The sequence below is a fragment of the Cygnus atratus genome, chromosome 2, assembly GCF_013377495.2.
Source record: "Cygnus atratus isolate AKBS03 ecotype Queensland, Australia chromosome 2, CAtr_DNAZoo_HiC_assembly, whole genome shotgun sequence".
NCBI classification, from domain to species: domain Eukaryota; kingdom Metazoa; phylum Chordata; class Aves; order Anseriformes; family Anatidae; genus Cygnus; species Cygnus atratus.
This window is the reverse complement of record NC_066363.1, coordinates 5,837,828-5,854,563: the sequence shown is the minus strand read 5'-3', so window position 1 is coordinate 5,854,563 and position 16,736 is coordinate 5,837,828. Positions and strand designations below refer to the sequence as shown.

The following is a 16,736-nucleotide window of genomic DNA, read 5'->3' as shown; positions in this document are numbered from 1 at the left end:
GCTGATGAAAGGCCTGGAACACAGGTCCTGTGAGGAGTGACTGAGGAAACTGGGGTTGTTTAATTTGGAGAAGAGGATGCTCAGGGGAGACCTCATTGCTCTCTACAACTACCTGAAAGGAAGCTGTGGGGAGCTGGGGGTTGGCCTCTTCTCACAGGTAACTAGTGACAGGACCAGAGGGAATGGCCTCAAGTTGCGCTAGGGGAGGTCCAGGTTGGAAATGAGGAGCCATTTCTCCTCAGAAAGAGCAGTCAGGCATTGGGACGGGTTGCCCAGGGAGGTGGTGGTGTCACCGTCCTAGGGTGTGTTCAAAGAGAGGTTGGACGTGGTGCTTAGGGACATGGTTTAGTGGTGACATTGGTGGTAGGGGGATGGTTGGACCAGATGGTCTTGGAGGGCTTTTCCTGCCTTAATGATTCTGTGATTCTGTAACTGTACGATTCTAGGGCTGTGTGATTGTGTGACCGTATGGTTTTACGAAGGGCAGGACGTTCCCCACTGCGGGCACAAAATGGCGCAAAAGAGCGCTGGCCCCACCCCCTCCCCTGACCCCGCCCCCCGCCGGTCTCCCTAGCAACGCCTCAGCCGCAAGCCCCGCCCCGCCCTGCCTCCGCGCGGGGGCTCGGGGAGATGGGGAGGGAAAAAGAAAAGGGGCTTCCGGTCCGGCTCGCCCTCCTCGGAAATGACGTCAGAGTGTCAACATGCAAGATGGCGGCGCATCACCGGCAGAACACGGCGGGGCGGCGGAAAGTGCAGGTGGGGCCCCGCGGCGGGACGGGGCGGCCGGGGTGGGCCCGGCACTGCTCGGCTCGGCTCGGCTCGGCTCGGCTCGGCTCGGCCCGGCCGCCGCAGGAGGGCTCCGGGCAGGGGCTGCGGGGTGGGGGCGGCCCGCAGGACAGCGGCTGCGCGGCCCCCCGGGGCTGTGGATTCGGCTGTGCTCGGTGGGGAGGGGGAAAGGGGCAGGGGGCTGGGGGCTGGGGGCTCTGCCCTGCAAACGTCGGCTCCTTGTGCCTGCTGAAATGCCGAGGGGAAGGGGGAGGCTCGGTGCTGGGGAGGGGCCCGTGGCCGCTTCGGAGTGGGGAGGCAGGTGCGGGAGGTGCTCAGCTGCCCCCTGTCAGCCCCCCCGTAAGCATTGTTTAACAGTAAAAGTCATGAAAATGTGTTTGTTGTGGTCCTTAACTTTAGTTTCCTTGTTGTCTAGGATGCTACCAGCGCTTTAGATAGTTTTACACTTCTCAATATGGGAAGGGTTTAAGGTTTTATCGATGTGTAAAGCTGCCTCCCTCTAACGGCAAGTGCAAGTTTCAGCTCTTTCTATCCATTGTAATCAAAAGAAACGTTGATTAAGCCTGAAATAGCATCCTTCCAAACAGAGGTCAGTTCAGTGGTCGAAGGCATCGTTTGTGTTTTGTCTCAAAGAGAAAAAGTGTTACCTTTTCTAGCTTTTGGTGGTTTTCGTGGTTAAGAAAAGCGGATGATAGATAAAGAATAAAAAATTCCGTTGGTATTCCAAAAAAAAAAAGCCCACTGACATTGTTTAAAATACAAAGAATCCAAAATTTAATGTCCCTTTTATTGATCTCGTTGTCTGTGCCATATACAGGTTCTTGCAGGTGAACTTCCTAAGGCGGGGGGTTTACGATAACTAGTTATTTCTTTGATGTAGCCCTATTTCTTTATGAAATATTATTTCTCTGAGAGCAGCATATATCAAAGAGTACGTTGTTTCTGTGTTTACTGCTACACTCCTCTTCCAAACAATGTTTAGCTCAAAAATGTGTATTTACGGGTGTTTCTGTGCTGATTTATGACGTCCCCTTTTCTGCTGTCATTGCGTTACTTGATGCTTTTTACTTCGCGTACTGCTCTGCTGATCTGGGCTTCAGGCAGTGCATATTAAGTCTAAATCAGCAGAGAATAACTTTACATATGCACATAATGTAACTAAAGCCTTGAGTAGAAGCTAAGTATTTTATTGCACTCATATTATTTCACTTAACTCGGTTAGATAGAGAATTTCAGCCACGTAGTGGATTTCTAAGTGGCTCCTGTATCCATCAGCTGCTGAAGGAAAGTTAAAACCATTAACAATTTATTTTGCTTCCCAGTGGCTGAGTGTTCAGGGCGCTGCTACATCAAGCGAGACAGGGGGAGAGCGGTTTCTTCCAAATCATTGAGACTAGGGGAAGACGCTTTTTAGAAAAACACCTCTCGGGCATGGAGGAACCTGATTCCTTACGTGACATGAGACCTGGTTAAAGTTTATGGAAATCTGAACTATTATCTTTGATGCACCTGTTCTGCTGGTCAGCAGAACCATCCAAAACGTCAGTTTAGGATGCTTCTGCGTGTAATTCTATGTTTAGAAGGGTTTAATCAGACTAGGTGTTTCAGGCCTCAAAATAAATTCCGTGCATAAATAAAAGTAAGAAGTATAATTATTTAAATGTAAGTCGGGCGTTGGAAGTGGCCTGTGGAAGGCTGTTTGTGCTGCTTAAGCTTGGTTATGCATGTATGAGGGTTGCAGTGGTAAGGTCGCCTTAGTTCAGGAGGGAATGAGAGTGCAGGGGTGTGGGAGCAGCAGCCACCACTGTACGAGGAGCAGTTGGCTGTGTGCTGTAGCTTTCAGGTCTGTTGCTGTGAATTAATTCAAGATGAAGCCGCTTTTCAGCAGGTGGCTTAAAGTAGCTGCCCGTGAGGGGCTGCTTTGTAACTGCTCTCCCAAACCTGCTGCCTGGCCAGGATGAATTTGCCCATGTGTTCAAAACCCCTTGACGCAACAGATGAATTTGGATGTGACTTGGGTCAGTATCTTGGTTATGAAACTATTGGCTCAATTTTAAATATTTTTATTATTAAGTCCTGTACAGAGAAGACTTTCTGCACTGATTTTGTCGTATCCATGCACTAATACTACATGGCAGCCAGTGGAAAGTAGTGAAAGAAAAAAAAAATATTTCTAAATATTTCCGATACCGATTTTTCTTTGGTAGAATTTACTAACATGCACAGATTTTGTATACTACAATTCATTAGATTATATATGTGTATATATTATATCTAATTCTTAAGCAAATGAATAGCCAGTAGGTTGATTCATAGTAGAAGGATAAGATGAACTTCTTAATACATTACTTCTATTCTAGGGCTTGGAACCTCTGGTGAAAATTCAAATATCAATATGTTCTTAGTTTTAAAAACTTATTTTGAGGAATATCATCTGCTCTACCAAGATGCTAAAGAAATAGGCATTTTTCTTGGTGGGTGACTGCTTTTTCTCTCACTTTCTAATGCAGTTGATGATAGTTGTGGAATCCTTCCAGGGATTTAGAAAAATACCATTTTTTTAATTGTCCACATTAGCATCTGTCTCTGAAATTTTCCCTGTACTTAAACTCAGGGAATACATGCTATCAGACCTTGCCTCTTTGCTTCTTATTCCACCGTGATGGAGTACTGGTATATTTAAAAGCACATGTTACCCACCCATTAAGAAAATCTGTTATAAAACACGTAATTTAACTGGGGTAGCAAGATTTCAGATTAGTTGATATACTCACGCATGAAGGAGATTAATCACAGGTCCTCTAAGAACCTCACTTGGCCTTGTGTCCTGGAATGTATCTGTTGACACTGGTTTATATCTCTAGAGCTCGTAGTCGTTGAAATGCCTACTCCTGATCCATTTAGGATACCGGATCCCATAAATAGTTTATAATGAGGGTCCATCACCTTGTAATGTTTTCTTTCAGTGTCTACCACAGTGAAAGCTTGTTATTCGTTATGGCAGTTTATAAATGCTATGGCAGTATAAATGTAAGAAGCCTTGGTCAGTATTACAGTATTTCATATCCCATCTTGCCCCTTCTGGAATACCATGGCAGTAACACAACTAAATCGGTATCACAATCTTTATCTTTGTGGTTTGAAGCCGCCTTTGTGAATCAGCGCAGTGAACCAGGCGGTAACGTGCTCTCAGTCGGCTCTGTTTGAAGTCTTTGCCAGGTGGTGGTGGCCACAACTTCCTGGTGACCTTCACAGCCCTCTTCAGATACAACACAGGACCTCATCTGGGGCAGAAAAGTTGTGTATCCTGTGGGTTGGGCTGAATTTTACCACAGCAGAAACCTGTTGCGTTTATATTTGTGCATGGGCACATATGCTTGAACACTTACTTTATGTTTATTTTATAGTTACTGTATGTACTAATAGTTGTTCTATTTCTATATTCAGTGGCAGTTCAATTTAAAAAAGCAGACCTTTCTTCTCAAAACTAAGGTTATAAGGAGAACCGCGTGGATTACCAGCGATCTTCCTCTGTTCATCTTAGTGAACTCTAGGTTTTAGTGAACTTGCCTGCTGCCCACCAGTCTTAAACAACTGTCGGGTCTTTTAAATCACATTGTCATTTTTATTGATCCACTTCATTTTCCCTGTTTTGAGAACCATTTCAGCACCCTTTCCGCAGATTTTATGGAAGCCTTATTTTGTCCCTTTCTATTATATATTTTGTTATTATGTAATTAACTATTTGAATACAAGCTTGGATGCTTCAGGCGTGCAAATGTCTTGTGAGGTTATTTTTTATTGAGCAATGTGTATACTGTGTGTGTTGTTGGCATGTGGAAGTGATTAAAAAGACTAAATAAATTCTGTTGAGTATTTCATTACTGCTGGTAGTTGAAAACTGTTGTCAGTATTCCTGTCATGTCTAAAACAGCAGAAAAACAACACCCAGTTAACCCAACAGCCAGTTTCAAGATCATCTGGATGGCAGTTTAATAGTTATGCGAGCTCCATTACCGATGGAAGTGAAAATTATTTTACTACATCTAATCTGTATGAGCATTCTTCACTGTTAGTGAAGATTAAGAAAGTAACACTATTATGAGCAAAAAGCTCCTTAAAAAGTTTGGGTGACGTGGTGGTTTTAACTCTGCTGGGCAGCTGAACTCCACCACAGCTGCTCTCATTTCCTCTCCTCGAAGGAAAAGGGGGAGAAAATACAATGGAAAGAGCTCAAGGGTTGGGATAAGGACAGGGAGATCATCCACCAATTACCATCACGGGCAAAACAGACTCAAAGTAGGGAGATTAATGTAATTTATTGCCTATTGCTAACATACTAGAGCAGTGAGAAACTAAAGGCAAACTAAAACCACCCTCCTCCTCATACACCCTCATCTCCTTCTTCCCCATGAGCAGCACAGGGACCAGGGGCTGCGGTCAGTCCCTGACACTTCATGTCCGCCGCTCCCTCACGGTCCCTCTCTGCCCCTGCTCCACGCGGGGTCCCTCCCACGGGATGCCGTCCTTCCCGAACTGAGCCTGCAGCTACCAAACCCTTGCTGTGTAAACCCAATACAGGTGACCGATCTAGTTTGACGGTCTTCTTTATGAACAGAATAAAGAGAGAACTCTCGATTCATACCTGAAAATATAACAAATCTGGGAGATGATTGACAGAAGAGGAACAAATCCAAAAACTGGGGATTTGTCAAAAAAATGGCCTGCTAGCTGTTTGGAGGAGCAACAGCTGAAGGACCTCTGCTGCTCTGGACTCTGTCAGTGCATTTCAGAAAGATTTTCACCTTAGTAGTGAACATCGAATTTGATCTACTGATCTTTAAGTTCTTAGTTCTTTATAGCTAACATTAATTTGCGTTTATCTGCTTGTGCTTAGTGTTTTTAACTGAACGTTTTCATTGCCTTTATTTAAATAGTTTGAAAGTAGTGTGAATTTGATGGCCATCCCTTTGGTTTACGTTTTGTGTGGTGCTAGACCTTGACTTTGTTCCTAACATTCTTTTATTCAAGCAGACTGTGTGGGTCTTTTAACAACATAGCTGTCATATTATTAAGGCCAGGTGAGGAGTAACACAAACATCTTGCTCTATACATCACTAAAAAACACTCCAAGTATTTGAAGTGTTTCACCATAACTCTATTAGCTGTGCTTGACTGTCCTCTCAGTAATGTCTCTAAAGCTGTGTAGGTGGAGACTTGAGCATGGATGGCAAGAATATTATGGATGAATCTGGAATGGGTAGGATAATTCAAGAGTGTTCGAAGTTAGGACAATCTGAAATTGAGAGGAAGAGCCGTGACTCTGCAAGGACTGCGAGTGGCTAACAAAGACTGAGCCAGAAGTGCTTTTAAGAGCATCAGGATGCAACAGATTAAGTGTAGTAAATGGACTTGTGGAATAGTGATGGAGCGTATTGCAGCACAAGGATTCACAAGGCCCTAATTCTGATTCTCCAGTTGATCAATAGAGCTGTTGGCAGCTGTTTCTAACACACAGAGAATAGGACTGGATTCATGGTTGTCAGAAACAGTAGGTTTCTTCCTGTGCTGCTTGGGGATAACAGAACTCAGTTGAGGACGCATTCCCCTAATGGACCTGTCAGTCCTCGTGGTATAGAGTCTGAGATGCTGTACAATGTTTCTTCAGTGATGTGGACCACTGAAAATTTTGTTCAATTTCTTGGTTTCATTTTGCATAATTGAGAACGATCTGGAAAACGTTTTCTTCATACTGCTATAATGCAGTTTTTGGACTTCTAGATCCAATAATGACTTTCAGATCTCTGGTTGAAGACTACTCCTTCAAAGTGTTTTCAAAACACTGATAGCTATATATCCAAATGATTCCTGCTGCTGGCAGGTTGGATTCTGGCGAGTTTATAACTTTACCCCGATGTGACTGTTTTATATAATCTGGGAAGAAGCATAGATGGCGGTTTCCCCTCCTTTTCTCCAAGTGTGAGGGCTTTCCTCCTAGCACTACGCAAATCCTGTGTAAGTGATGAGAAGAGAGGCAGCACAGTGTGAATGGGAGAGCTCTAAAGAGTCTACAATGCCTTATAACTGCATTTACTGCACAGTAATAGTGGAGAGTGCAGTAGCCCTTGCAGTTTGTCTCCTCAAATCACCATTTGGTGTTTCTAAACAAAACAAAGAAATTACCTATGCACTCAATGCTGTGAAATGCAGAAAGAATGAAACTGAAAGAATAATTTCTCTGGTTGAAAGAACAGTAAATATTTATGCTGCTTATTACATTAGAAAGGAGGTAGTTAAAAAAATAACAAAAAAAAACAAAAACCAGATGTCAAAATATTGTCCTTCTTAAAGTATCTTAATACTACTAATAGTGATATCTGGGATAGCTAGGATTTGTACCTGCAGTTTTTCAATGCTGTGTAACCCTCAGTGCTTGTATCCTCTCCCCTGTGAGTCTGGAAAACACCATCATCCCAGCTTTGGAAGCTATGAAACCCACTTAGAATATGAGACATGAACTCATTGTGTTTTTCTGGGATCACCCAGCATATCTGTGCAGAGTAGGGAAATGAACTAAGCATTCTCTGAGTTAAAATGCTTAAATAATCCTTTGGGCTCCATATCTATGACTGCTAACATCTTTATGATTCTTCCCCATTTTTTAGGGGGGCGGGGGGGGGGGAATGACCAAGAGTGATGGTAACTCTTGAACTGACAGACTCATTAAATGCTTTTAAAGCTCTTCATATTTTCTATCTGAGAACCTTACAAAAATGAAATTAGATGGTAGCATTTTGTGGCCAAGTCAATATCTTAATGCCATAATCAGATTTGTGTAAATGTATTTTAGGTCTCCTATGTGATTAGAGATGAGGTGGAGAAGTATAACCGAAATGGGGTAAATGCACTTCAGCTGGATCCAGCATTAAATAGACTTTTCACAGCAGGCCGAGACTCTATTATAAGGATATGGAGTGTCAACCAGCACAAGGTAAGCCAAGAGAATTTATCAGTCTTAAATCTCCCCCTTTTTTTTTTTTTTTGAGTTATCATGCTAGTAAGCTGCCTACAGGTATACACCTGTTACTGTTTATTAACAATATTTAACAGTATTTTTAATTAATTGCCAGTCATTTTGACATTACTCATTGTAACAAAATATGTGGGATTTTACAAACCAATACATGGGCCAAACAACTAGTTAGAGCTGAGATAAATACAGAATGTTGTCATTTCCAGTGATAAAGATGACGGAAGAACAATCACTAGGACTACGCATATCATGTTAATTTTGAATGAACTTTTCAATGGATTGTTTGGTATATTCTTTTATTTTGAGATGACCTTCAGTCATCACCTCCCCTTTATTGTTATCTTTGCTTTGAAGAAGAAGAGGAACCATTGATCAGATTCTATTGGTTCCACTTTCTTTCACCATTGCATTTGATCTTCTAACTAAAGAAAACTTACGAAAATGTTACACTAAACATATGCTAAACACTCCTGGCTCTCTCAGCCTTTCCTCAGAGGTGGGATGTTCCTTACTCATCTTTGTAGCCTTTTGATGGACTATCTTGAGTACGTCCATGTCTCTCTTGCACTGGGGAGCCCCGAACTGGACACAGTGCTCTCGGGATGGCCTCACCAGTGCTGAGTAGAGGGGAAGGATTACTTCCCTCCATCTGCTGGCGATACTTTGGCTATTACAGCCAAGGACACCATTAGCCGTCTTTGCAGAAGGTCACACACTTCAATGTTCATGTTCAAAGAGGTGTCCACAAGGACTCACAGTTTTTTTCTGCCAAGCTGCTCTCCAGTTGGTTGGTCCCCTCCTATGGGTCCAACTGAACAAAAGGTGAGTGTTACAAACCTGAATGGATTACTGGAAATCAGGGCTTCCATGTGAAAGACGCAGAAGATAAAGCTTCCTAAAGTTCATGACTTGGAGAGATCTCGAGAGATCTTGTATTGTGTTTTGGTTGTTCTGTTTCTCTTTGCAACAGAACAAGTCTGATCCTGTAAATGCAGAAATAACTAGCTTGGCAGGCCCTGCTGTTTTGGTTATAAGTTTTCCTGTACATACAGGATACAAAACCAGACACTTTAAGGTGAAATTATATATGAGGTAGGACTGAGAGTCTAAAATGTATAGGAATTCCACTGAAAACCACTTTGGTATCTTACATTGAAGAACAAAACGAAACCTGGAACGGTAACTTCAAGCAACTTCAGTTAGGGAACTTTCAATCCATTTGAAGGTTGAAAATGTCACAGCAGGATCTGATAGTTGTGTTAGCTTTTCCATTCATGAAGAGATCTTATGAACTTTTTTTTTTTTAATTTCCAGCAAGACCCTTATATAGCATCTATGGAACATCACACAGATTGGGTAAATGATATTGTACTGTGCTGCAATGGTAAAACATGTAAGTATTAAAATATTTAAAAACTAAATACTCAGAAGTTATGTATAAAGCTTTATTATCCACTGCTTCTGTGGTTTTACATCTTGTCTTAGCATGTAAAATTTCTGTGATGTATTGTAAATTTACTAAAAATAATATAAGCACATGTTTAAATGAATCCCATATACACATTTCAATTTTCATTAAATCATTTGAAAAGAAAATTAAAGAATAGTGCAGACATTTTCTAACGTAATAAGCCTTTGAAGTTTACTCTTTATTCTTTCCAATCTAGTGATATCTGCTTCTTCAGATACTACTGTTAAAGTGTGGAATGCACATAAGGGATTTTGCATGTCAACACTAAGGACGCATAAGGTGAAAAACATTATCTGCAACTACTCTATTTTACTGACAGTCTTTTAAATATTATGATATAGACTTCAAATGGATAATATTGTTGACTCATGTTGTTATACTTTGTTGTAGGATTATGTGAAAGCCTTAGCATATGCAAAAGATAAAGAACTGGTAGCATCTGCTGGTCTGGACAGACAGATATTCCTCTGGGATGTAAATACTCTAACAGCACTGACTGCCTCAAATAACACTGTCACAAGTAGGTACCTAGGGAGGGGAGGCAAACGCAATGTACTTTGAGTAGCATAATTGTGTGGTCATTTTAAGACTATATATACCAGTTTCTGTGTGTATGTTAAAAAAAATGTGCAGGAATCTGATTTTTTTTTAATATGTACTCAGCCCATTTGTTGCCATTTGTTGTTCTATAATAGCTGAAAATCTAGAGCAACCACCAGTCATGGTATTCAGAATAGAAGGCAGGTCTCTTTGAACATTTTCTTGAAATGTAATGAGCTGTTGTTCATTGAAACTTAATAGAGCTTTAGCTTGACAAGCTTTTTGCTCCTTGACTAAAACAAATTATAATATACACAAAAAATACTGAGAAATATCTTGAGGGAAAATTTCTGTAATGTATTTTGTATTTGTTTAGATGCTGCAACAAATGCAGCACAGCCCCTAAAGCAGAACTTGATAAATTTATCAAATTCATCTGTCAGAAAAATAAAGTTACTATATATATTTAGATATAAATTCCTGCAGTTGTGGGTGGTGTTGAAGTAATACTAAGCACTGGTTACATGCAGGGATAGTGTAGTAGTGAGATCTAATCACTAGTTACATATTAGAAGGCAAGGGGAAAACGTTGGTGGATTTTCCATCAGGGTTAATCCTTAATTTCATCATCGTCTTTTAAGAATGCTCTGATCCTTCTTCTGTGTCCCAGTAAAGACATTGCAGTAAAATATGAGATTTTTTTCCCCAGAGAGCAGTTTCAACACCACTTTTTTGGAATAGTCAGCATAGAGCTGGTTAAGTTTCTCTTCTGGGAAGCATAGCACCAATCTTGAAGTTCAGTTATAGTAAGTTGCTTGAATGAGTAACACAAGTCTGGGTCGTCAGCATCCTGCTTTGCATTGGCTCTTGCAGAATTTCTGTTTTGTGGTAAGGGATCTAGTTTGACAATGATGTGCTTTGCTGCCTGTAGGTTGTTTAGAAAAATGCTGTTCCAAGTGAGTGATCTCTTTCATTTTATGTTTAATGTTTGGTACATGTTTGAACAATAGTCGAGTTTCAGCTGCATGTGTTGGCAAAGCCCTTATCTTGCCACACTGCCACACTTAAATTCCCTAAATAAGACCATTTGCCTACTCATTCATAGGTTAGGAATAATTCAAAGGAAAAAACAAAAGTCTGCAAAGCTAAAATTTGGAATTGGCACAACAGGCAAATTAAGAAATTTCAGGAAAAGTATGTGATTATGTAAATAAGAAGCAGGCATCTCATTGCTTTGGTGTGGTTTTCTTTTGAATTATGGTTTTATCTGTTTCTGAAAGGAATGTTATATTTCAGGGTCTGTTAGCTTTAAAAATGAAAGGTGCATCTGGTGGGCAGAACTGTCAGTTTTGCATTTTTTTTCTGTCTACAGGACTCTTAATTCAGGTATAGCCTTATGCTGACACATCTGTGCAGCCTTCAGGAGAGAGAGGACTTCTAGTGAGGTATTTTGGACTGCCAAGTAGTAGTAGGATGACACATAACTGCACATAACCAAACAGATATACGTATTATTCCCCAGAAGTCTGATATCACTAAGAGTAGAAGTGTTTTATCACCAAACTTAGCTGATAACTTTAAAACGTTCTATCTTCTGGTTGAACAGGGAGTTTATGAAGAAAGAATTTATTTGCCTGTTAATAAGAAAACTTGGTTGTGGGGGAAAAATGGGTTTCTTAAACACTGCTACAGTGATACAGAACCCCAATGATCCAGGTGAATCATAATTGGGAGACAGGGAGTGCTGTTTTGAGCACAAGATGAAAACGAAGTAGAGGCATTACTTCTGAGATGGCAGAAATAAATTAGCATTTCTGGAGCTAGAGCAGTAGTGCTTCATTAGGGAGAGGGAAGAGAAGGAGGCGGGGGGTGGTTTTTCTCTGTAAGTACAGCTCTGCCAACTAAGAGTGCTTCTGTTGGGAAGAACACTGTATATGTCCTAGATAAGCTGGTTTTCCTCAGTCCTTTCAAACACAAGTGATTTCCACAAAGTCTAAGTGAAGATTGTATTAGTGGTTTAACTTCCTGTCTGATTATAGGGAAGCAATGTACACAAGCCAACATTAAAAGGAAACTTCATTTTAAAGAGTGTGTCTCAAATCAGGATAACCATAATTTAAATAAGAGGGAGAGATTTTGCTTTTGGGAGGTAGTTCTTTCCAGAACAGGGAGGAATCAAGCATTGCTTTTTGTCCCACATAGATTTTGTTTTTGAGCACTTCAGATTCTTTCTTCTGTTCCTGATGTTCTCCTGCCTGTGATAACTCTCTAGAGGCAGATTTAAAGCCTCTTATAAATTGTACGGTTGTTGGACAGTGTGCTAACCTTCGAAGGTTTTTAGTGCTGCTTTTTACGTTCAGTTATTCTCTGGGAACAATTGAAGACTATTACCTATTTTGACCACATATAATAGATTTCATTTGAAAGTTCGCATTTAGATAGCTATAGGTAACGGTTAAGAGAACCCTGAAGTAAAGCTGCACAATTCTTTCCCTGACAAAATGTTTATGATACAGGTCGCAAATAGCGTGTTAAAAACTTACTTCCATGACGTGCATAAATTACTATATAAAGTTTCCCGTTTTTGCTGATGGTATAGTTTGGTGCTGTTGTAGGCTTTTTGGCATACCAGTGATACGGTTTTGAATCTTTGAAGCTTGCTGAAATGCCTCATGCTGCTCTCTGAATAGATTTTCATTTGCTTTGACCGTGCTTGTCTCAGTTGAGGGTTGATACTTTAATCTGTCCAAAACTAGGCTATGCTCGATGGTACAGAATTTGTGAGCTCTGATGATTACTGCAGTCCTTTACAGGTAGTTGTGATGCTAAAGAGTTTCCATAGGGTTTTCCTGAACAAAAAGGTAGCATCCGTGCCCAAGTAACATGATTCAGCGCTACAGTGAAAGTTTACTAATGCATCTCCACTGAACAGTCTTTAATTTATAATGTAGAATTTTACTGTTGTTTGGCTTGGAAAAATTTCTGTACATTAATCCAAACACTAAGTTATTATGAGATCACTTAGAAGTACCATTCTCTAATGAAGTAGTTGGAAACAGCAATAGCACCCTGCACTGAATTGTTGTGCCAAAAAGACACCAGGATTGTAGTGACCATTAATCTGAGGGGTTACTTTGTTTTTATATAACATTAGATCAATAATCACGGTGGTGCTTTCATAGGATTACGCTGTCAGCAGTCTTTCCTTTTTTTGAAGGATCCCCATATGTGGGGTAGGGTGGCGGTATTTTCATAGGTCAAATTGCATTTGGGTCTGAAAAAGGTAGCATTTTTGACTGAATATGTTTTTAAATGACAGCAATAAAATTGAAAATGTTAACTTTTTATTTTGAAATAGCTTCTTCCCTGAGTGGGAACAAAGACTCTATCTACAGCCTTGCAATGAATCAGATGGGAACAGTTATTGTATCAGGGTCCACTGAAAAGGTAAGCAAAAATCTATTAAGGCATGTTCTACATCCGTTCATGTTTTAATGTAAAGAAAAGAGACAACTTTATTCATTTTGAGTTTCACGTCTGTCGGAGCTTTTGTGTTTTAAATAGTGAAGGTAGACAGTTTTTGTTGTTTTCTAAGCAAAAGTTGAAGGGTAGGATACAAATACCTGCCCCAGTATAAAAATGTGTAAGTTATCTCCATAGCTTTAATACATCATCTGACTTTAGACCTCTCTATATCAGGGTTCATTACATTTCACCATAAGAGCTCTGATTTTGGGGGCATATTAGATGATTATACTCAGATGATTATGCAAACTGAAGCATGTGCCACATGTAAGAAGGAAATGGTACAGCAACTTGCAGTGGTGGGAAATGAAATGGGATAATGAAGTAAAGTGTTTGCAAGAGAGAGACCATACTTTTTGTTTTATTGAAAGATAAAATACTCTGAAGTTCTCCCTAATAATTTTTTTCCTAATCTGATCTTGAGAGAATTTTATTTCCAAGTCAATATGAAAATGAAAATACCAGCCAAGCATCTGAGAGGATTCTCAGAATCTTTTTCTTCTTTCCCCACATCACACTATCTTGCTTCCAGTCATTTCCATTCCTTAATGTCTCAAAAAGATGACAGAAAAAGCCAGAACAAATGCAATTACAAACAAGGGAAGAAAATCCCATCTGATTATTAGAGGTGCATAAGATCTAGTCATGTATATCCTGTTCTAATGAAATATGCTTTTGGTGATGGATGTGTGCATGTTGAGAATAAGGGTCAGTTTGTTCAGAAAGACGTAATTTTCTGTAGAGGAAATGCATTGGTGAAAAGAATGTTAATGCAGTTATCCTGTGTCTATGCAGGTTCTAAGGGTGTGGGATCCAAGAACTTGTGCTAAACTAATGAAACTCAAAGGGCACACGGACAATGTGAAAGCTTTGTTGTTGAACAGAGATGGCACCCAGGTATGTGCTTTTATTTGAGGCAAAGGCATTTAACAGAACACAGAAATGTCATTAGCTTTTTCAGTACGGTAACTATTTTATTTCGTAGGCTACAGGAGATACCCTAACTAGAATTTTAAAGATATTGAGTGGTTAAGGGTTGTCAGTGGATGAGGTCCATCTAGGTATGGGGTGGTGGTTGATACAACATGTCTGGAAATTGTGACTAGAGTTGTTAACTGCCAGTCTTCATTTAGCATTGTCTTACTGGAGAAAAAAAAAAAGAGTTATGAAAGATCTTTATGGAAGAGAAAAAACATACTTAAATACTTGCTTGATTTAAGTACAATGATTGTTGCTCAGTGTCTTTCAGGCAGTTCCGATGGGACTATCCGTCTGTGGTCCCTTGGGCAGCAGAGATGTATAGCCACATACCGAGTCCATGATGAAGGTGTTTGGGCCCTGCAGGTCAATGAAGCCTTCACTCATGTTTATTCAGGAGGAAGAGACAGGAAGATTTATTGTACAGATTTACGAAATCCTGATATTCGTGTGCTTATCTGTGAAGAAAAGGCACCAGTTCTTAAGGTAACTGATTTTGCTTCACAGAATCACAGACTGGTTGAGATTAGAAGGCGCCTCTGGGAGATCATCTTGTCCAACCCCCCCCTGCTCAAGCAGGACCACGTAGAGCCAGTTGCCTGCGTCCAATTACAGACAGCTTTTGAAATCTCCAAGGAGGGAGACTCCACAACCTCCCTGGGCAACCTGTTCCAGTGCTTGGTCACCCCCACAGTAAAATAATAAATAAATAAATCCTGATGTTCAGAGGAAATCTCCTGTTTTTCAATTTCTGCCCATTGCTGCTTGTCATGGCACTGGGCACCACTGAGGAGAGCCTGGCTCTGTTCTCTTTGTGCTCTCTCTTGAGGTATTTACACACATTGAGATCCTCCCTGAGCGTTCTCTTCTCGAGACTGACTAGTCCACCCTCCAGAACGTGTAACCATTTCTAATTGTTGGCTAGAATTGGAAATCTTGGAATTTTGGATTATATGAAAAACCTATAGATTTTTAAATGTTCCTAGTATTCTTTCTGTTACAAAGCAAACAAGTTCTTCTAAAGAGGATATTTTGATGGAAGTTGTGGTTTAAAAAAAAAAAAAAGTTAAATCATCAAACGTTTGTGTTAGGAAATAGAATATTAGGGCTGGTATAAATCTTTAGCTGTGTCCTCTGATGCGTGTGTTAGATTTTCTTTTTTGCAACAGTTTGAAGTCTCACAGATTAACTTCAAACTATATTTCAAATATTTAATACACATTTGAGGAACAATTTGAAATTTTCTCTGCTAGAAAGGCTTTAAATCACTAGCGTGGACAATGAATTTAGTAAAACGTGCAATTATATTGCATGTTGTGTAATGAAACAGTGGCTTCAGGTATATATTGTTAACAGAATCTGTATTGCACATTCTTACCTGAGTAACAAGTGTTTAGCATATCACATCTCCAACACATGGACTTTGTCTCCTAAATTACGTATGAAACTTAATTGTCTGAAGAAATGCCTAGCTGCTACCTAAAATACATAAATTTAGATATTCCTGAAATTGAATATACTTCAAACATGAGAAGTTGTTTTTACTAGGCTTTAGTACAGTTTTAAGAAACAAAGACAGCATTGTCAAGGCTTTAGATAAAAATGGATGTTTCTTAGAAGTACTTTATATGGACAAGACTGTATTAGAATATTGTGCATAATCGTGGGAACCAGTAGGAAGATTGATCAAGGGATTTTTGAATACTGAAACAGAATTTTATCTTAACTGGAGAAAACTGCGCGCTCAAGTCTGAGTCTTTTGAGAAGACTGCTTTTGAAGAGAGTGCAGATTGGAAACATTTTGTCGTCTGTAACTCTAGATGACATGACATTGGAACATTTATGTGTAAAAAGTGTGTGATTGAAGTAGAAACCAGTATATAAGCAGTGTGTGTGTGTAGATATATATTGCTTTTATTCTAAGCCAACAGAATATATTCACAAGGAAAGCCAGTATATAAGCTGTATGTGCACACAGAGTAAAATTAAGTTAAGCATGGCTGAAAGCATCTATGGTTTCGTTATTTAGATGGAACTTGATAGATCAGCTGATCCTCCTCCAGCACTTTGGGTTGCAACAACTAAATCTTCTGTGAATAAATGGGTAAGTGATATATTTTACGCTATTAATTCAGTAAAGTAGTTGTGGAATTTGCAGTCTTGGTTTGGGATCTGTTGGTCTGTTGCTTGCAATTGAATTGTGACTTGCCATGACCTGTAAGTTTTCTTTAAAAATAATAAAATGTTAATACTCAAGTTGACCAAAAGACATCAAGCTTTGAATTGCTTTCTTTGCTATCTATTTATGCTGCTTTCATGAATAAAGTATCTTATCCTGCAATAGATGATTAACATCTAAATAGCAGCATGGACTGGCAGTTGTTAGTCAGATACGAGCAAGGT

At 39.9% G+C, this 16,736-nt stretch overlaps 1 protein-coding gene across 2 annotated transcripts in view; it reads left to right on the top strand.

The window, feature by feature from the left end:
• The first annotated feature begins 675 nt into the window (after positions 1 to 675).
• The window catches only part of WDR48 (WD repeat domain 48), a 29,976-nt gene continuing 13,915 nt past the window's right edge, over positions 676 to 16,736 (top strand). For both annotated transcript variants that reach the window (XM_035554338.2, XM_035554339.2), the window contains exons 1-9: positions 676 to 756; positions 7,637 to 7,777; positions 9,134 to 9,212; positions 9,487 to 9,569; positions 9,681 to 9,810; positions 13,189 to 13,277; positions 14,151 to 14,252; positions 14,595 to 14,819; positions 16,363 to 16,437. In XM_035554338.2, coding sequence (XP_035410231.1) covers positions 709 to 756; positions 7,637 to 7,777; positions 9,134 to 9,212; positions 9,487 to 9,569; positions 9,681 to 9,810; positions 13,189 to 13,277; positions 14,151 to 14,252; positions 14,595 to 14,819; positions 16,363 to 16,437 — 972 coding nt within the window. In that variant the 5' untranslated portion in view covers positions 676 to 708. The remainder of the gene's footprint in view (positions 757 to 7,636; positions 7,778 to 9,133; positions 9,213 to 9,486; positions 9,570 to 9,680; positions 9,811 to 13,188; positions 13,278 to 14,150; positions 14,253 to 14,594; positions 14,820 to 16,362; positions 16,438 to 16,736) is intronic.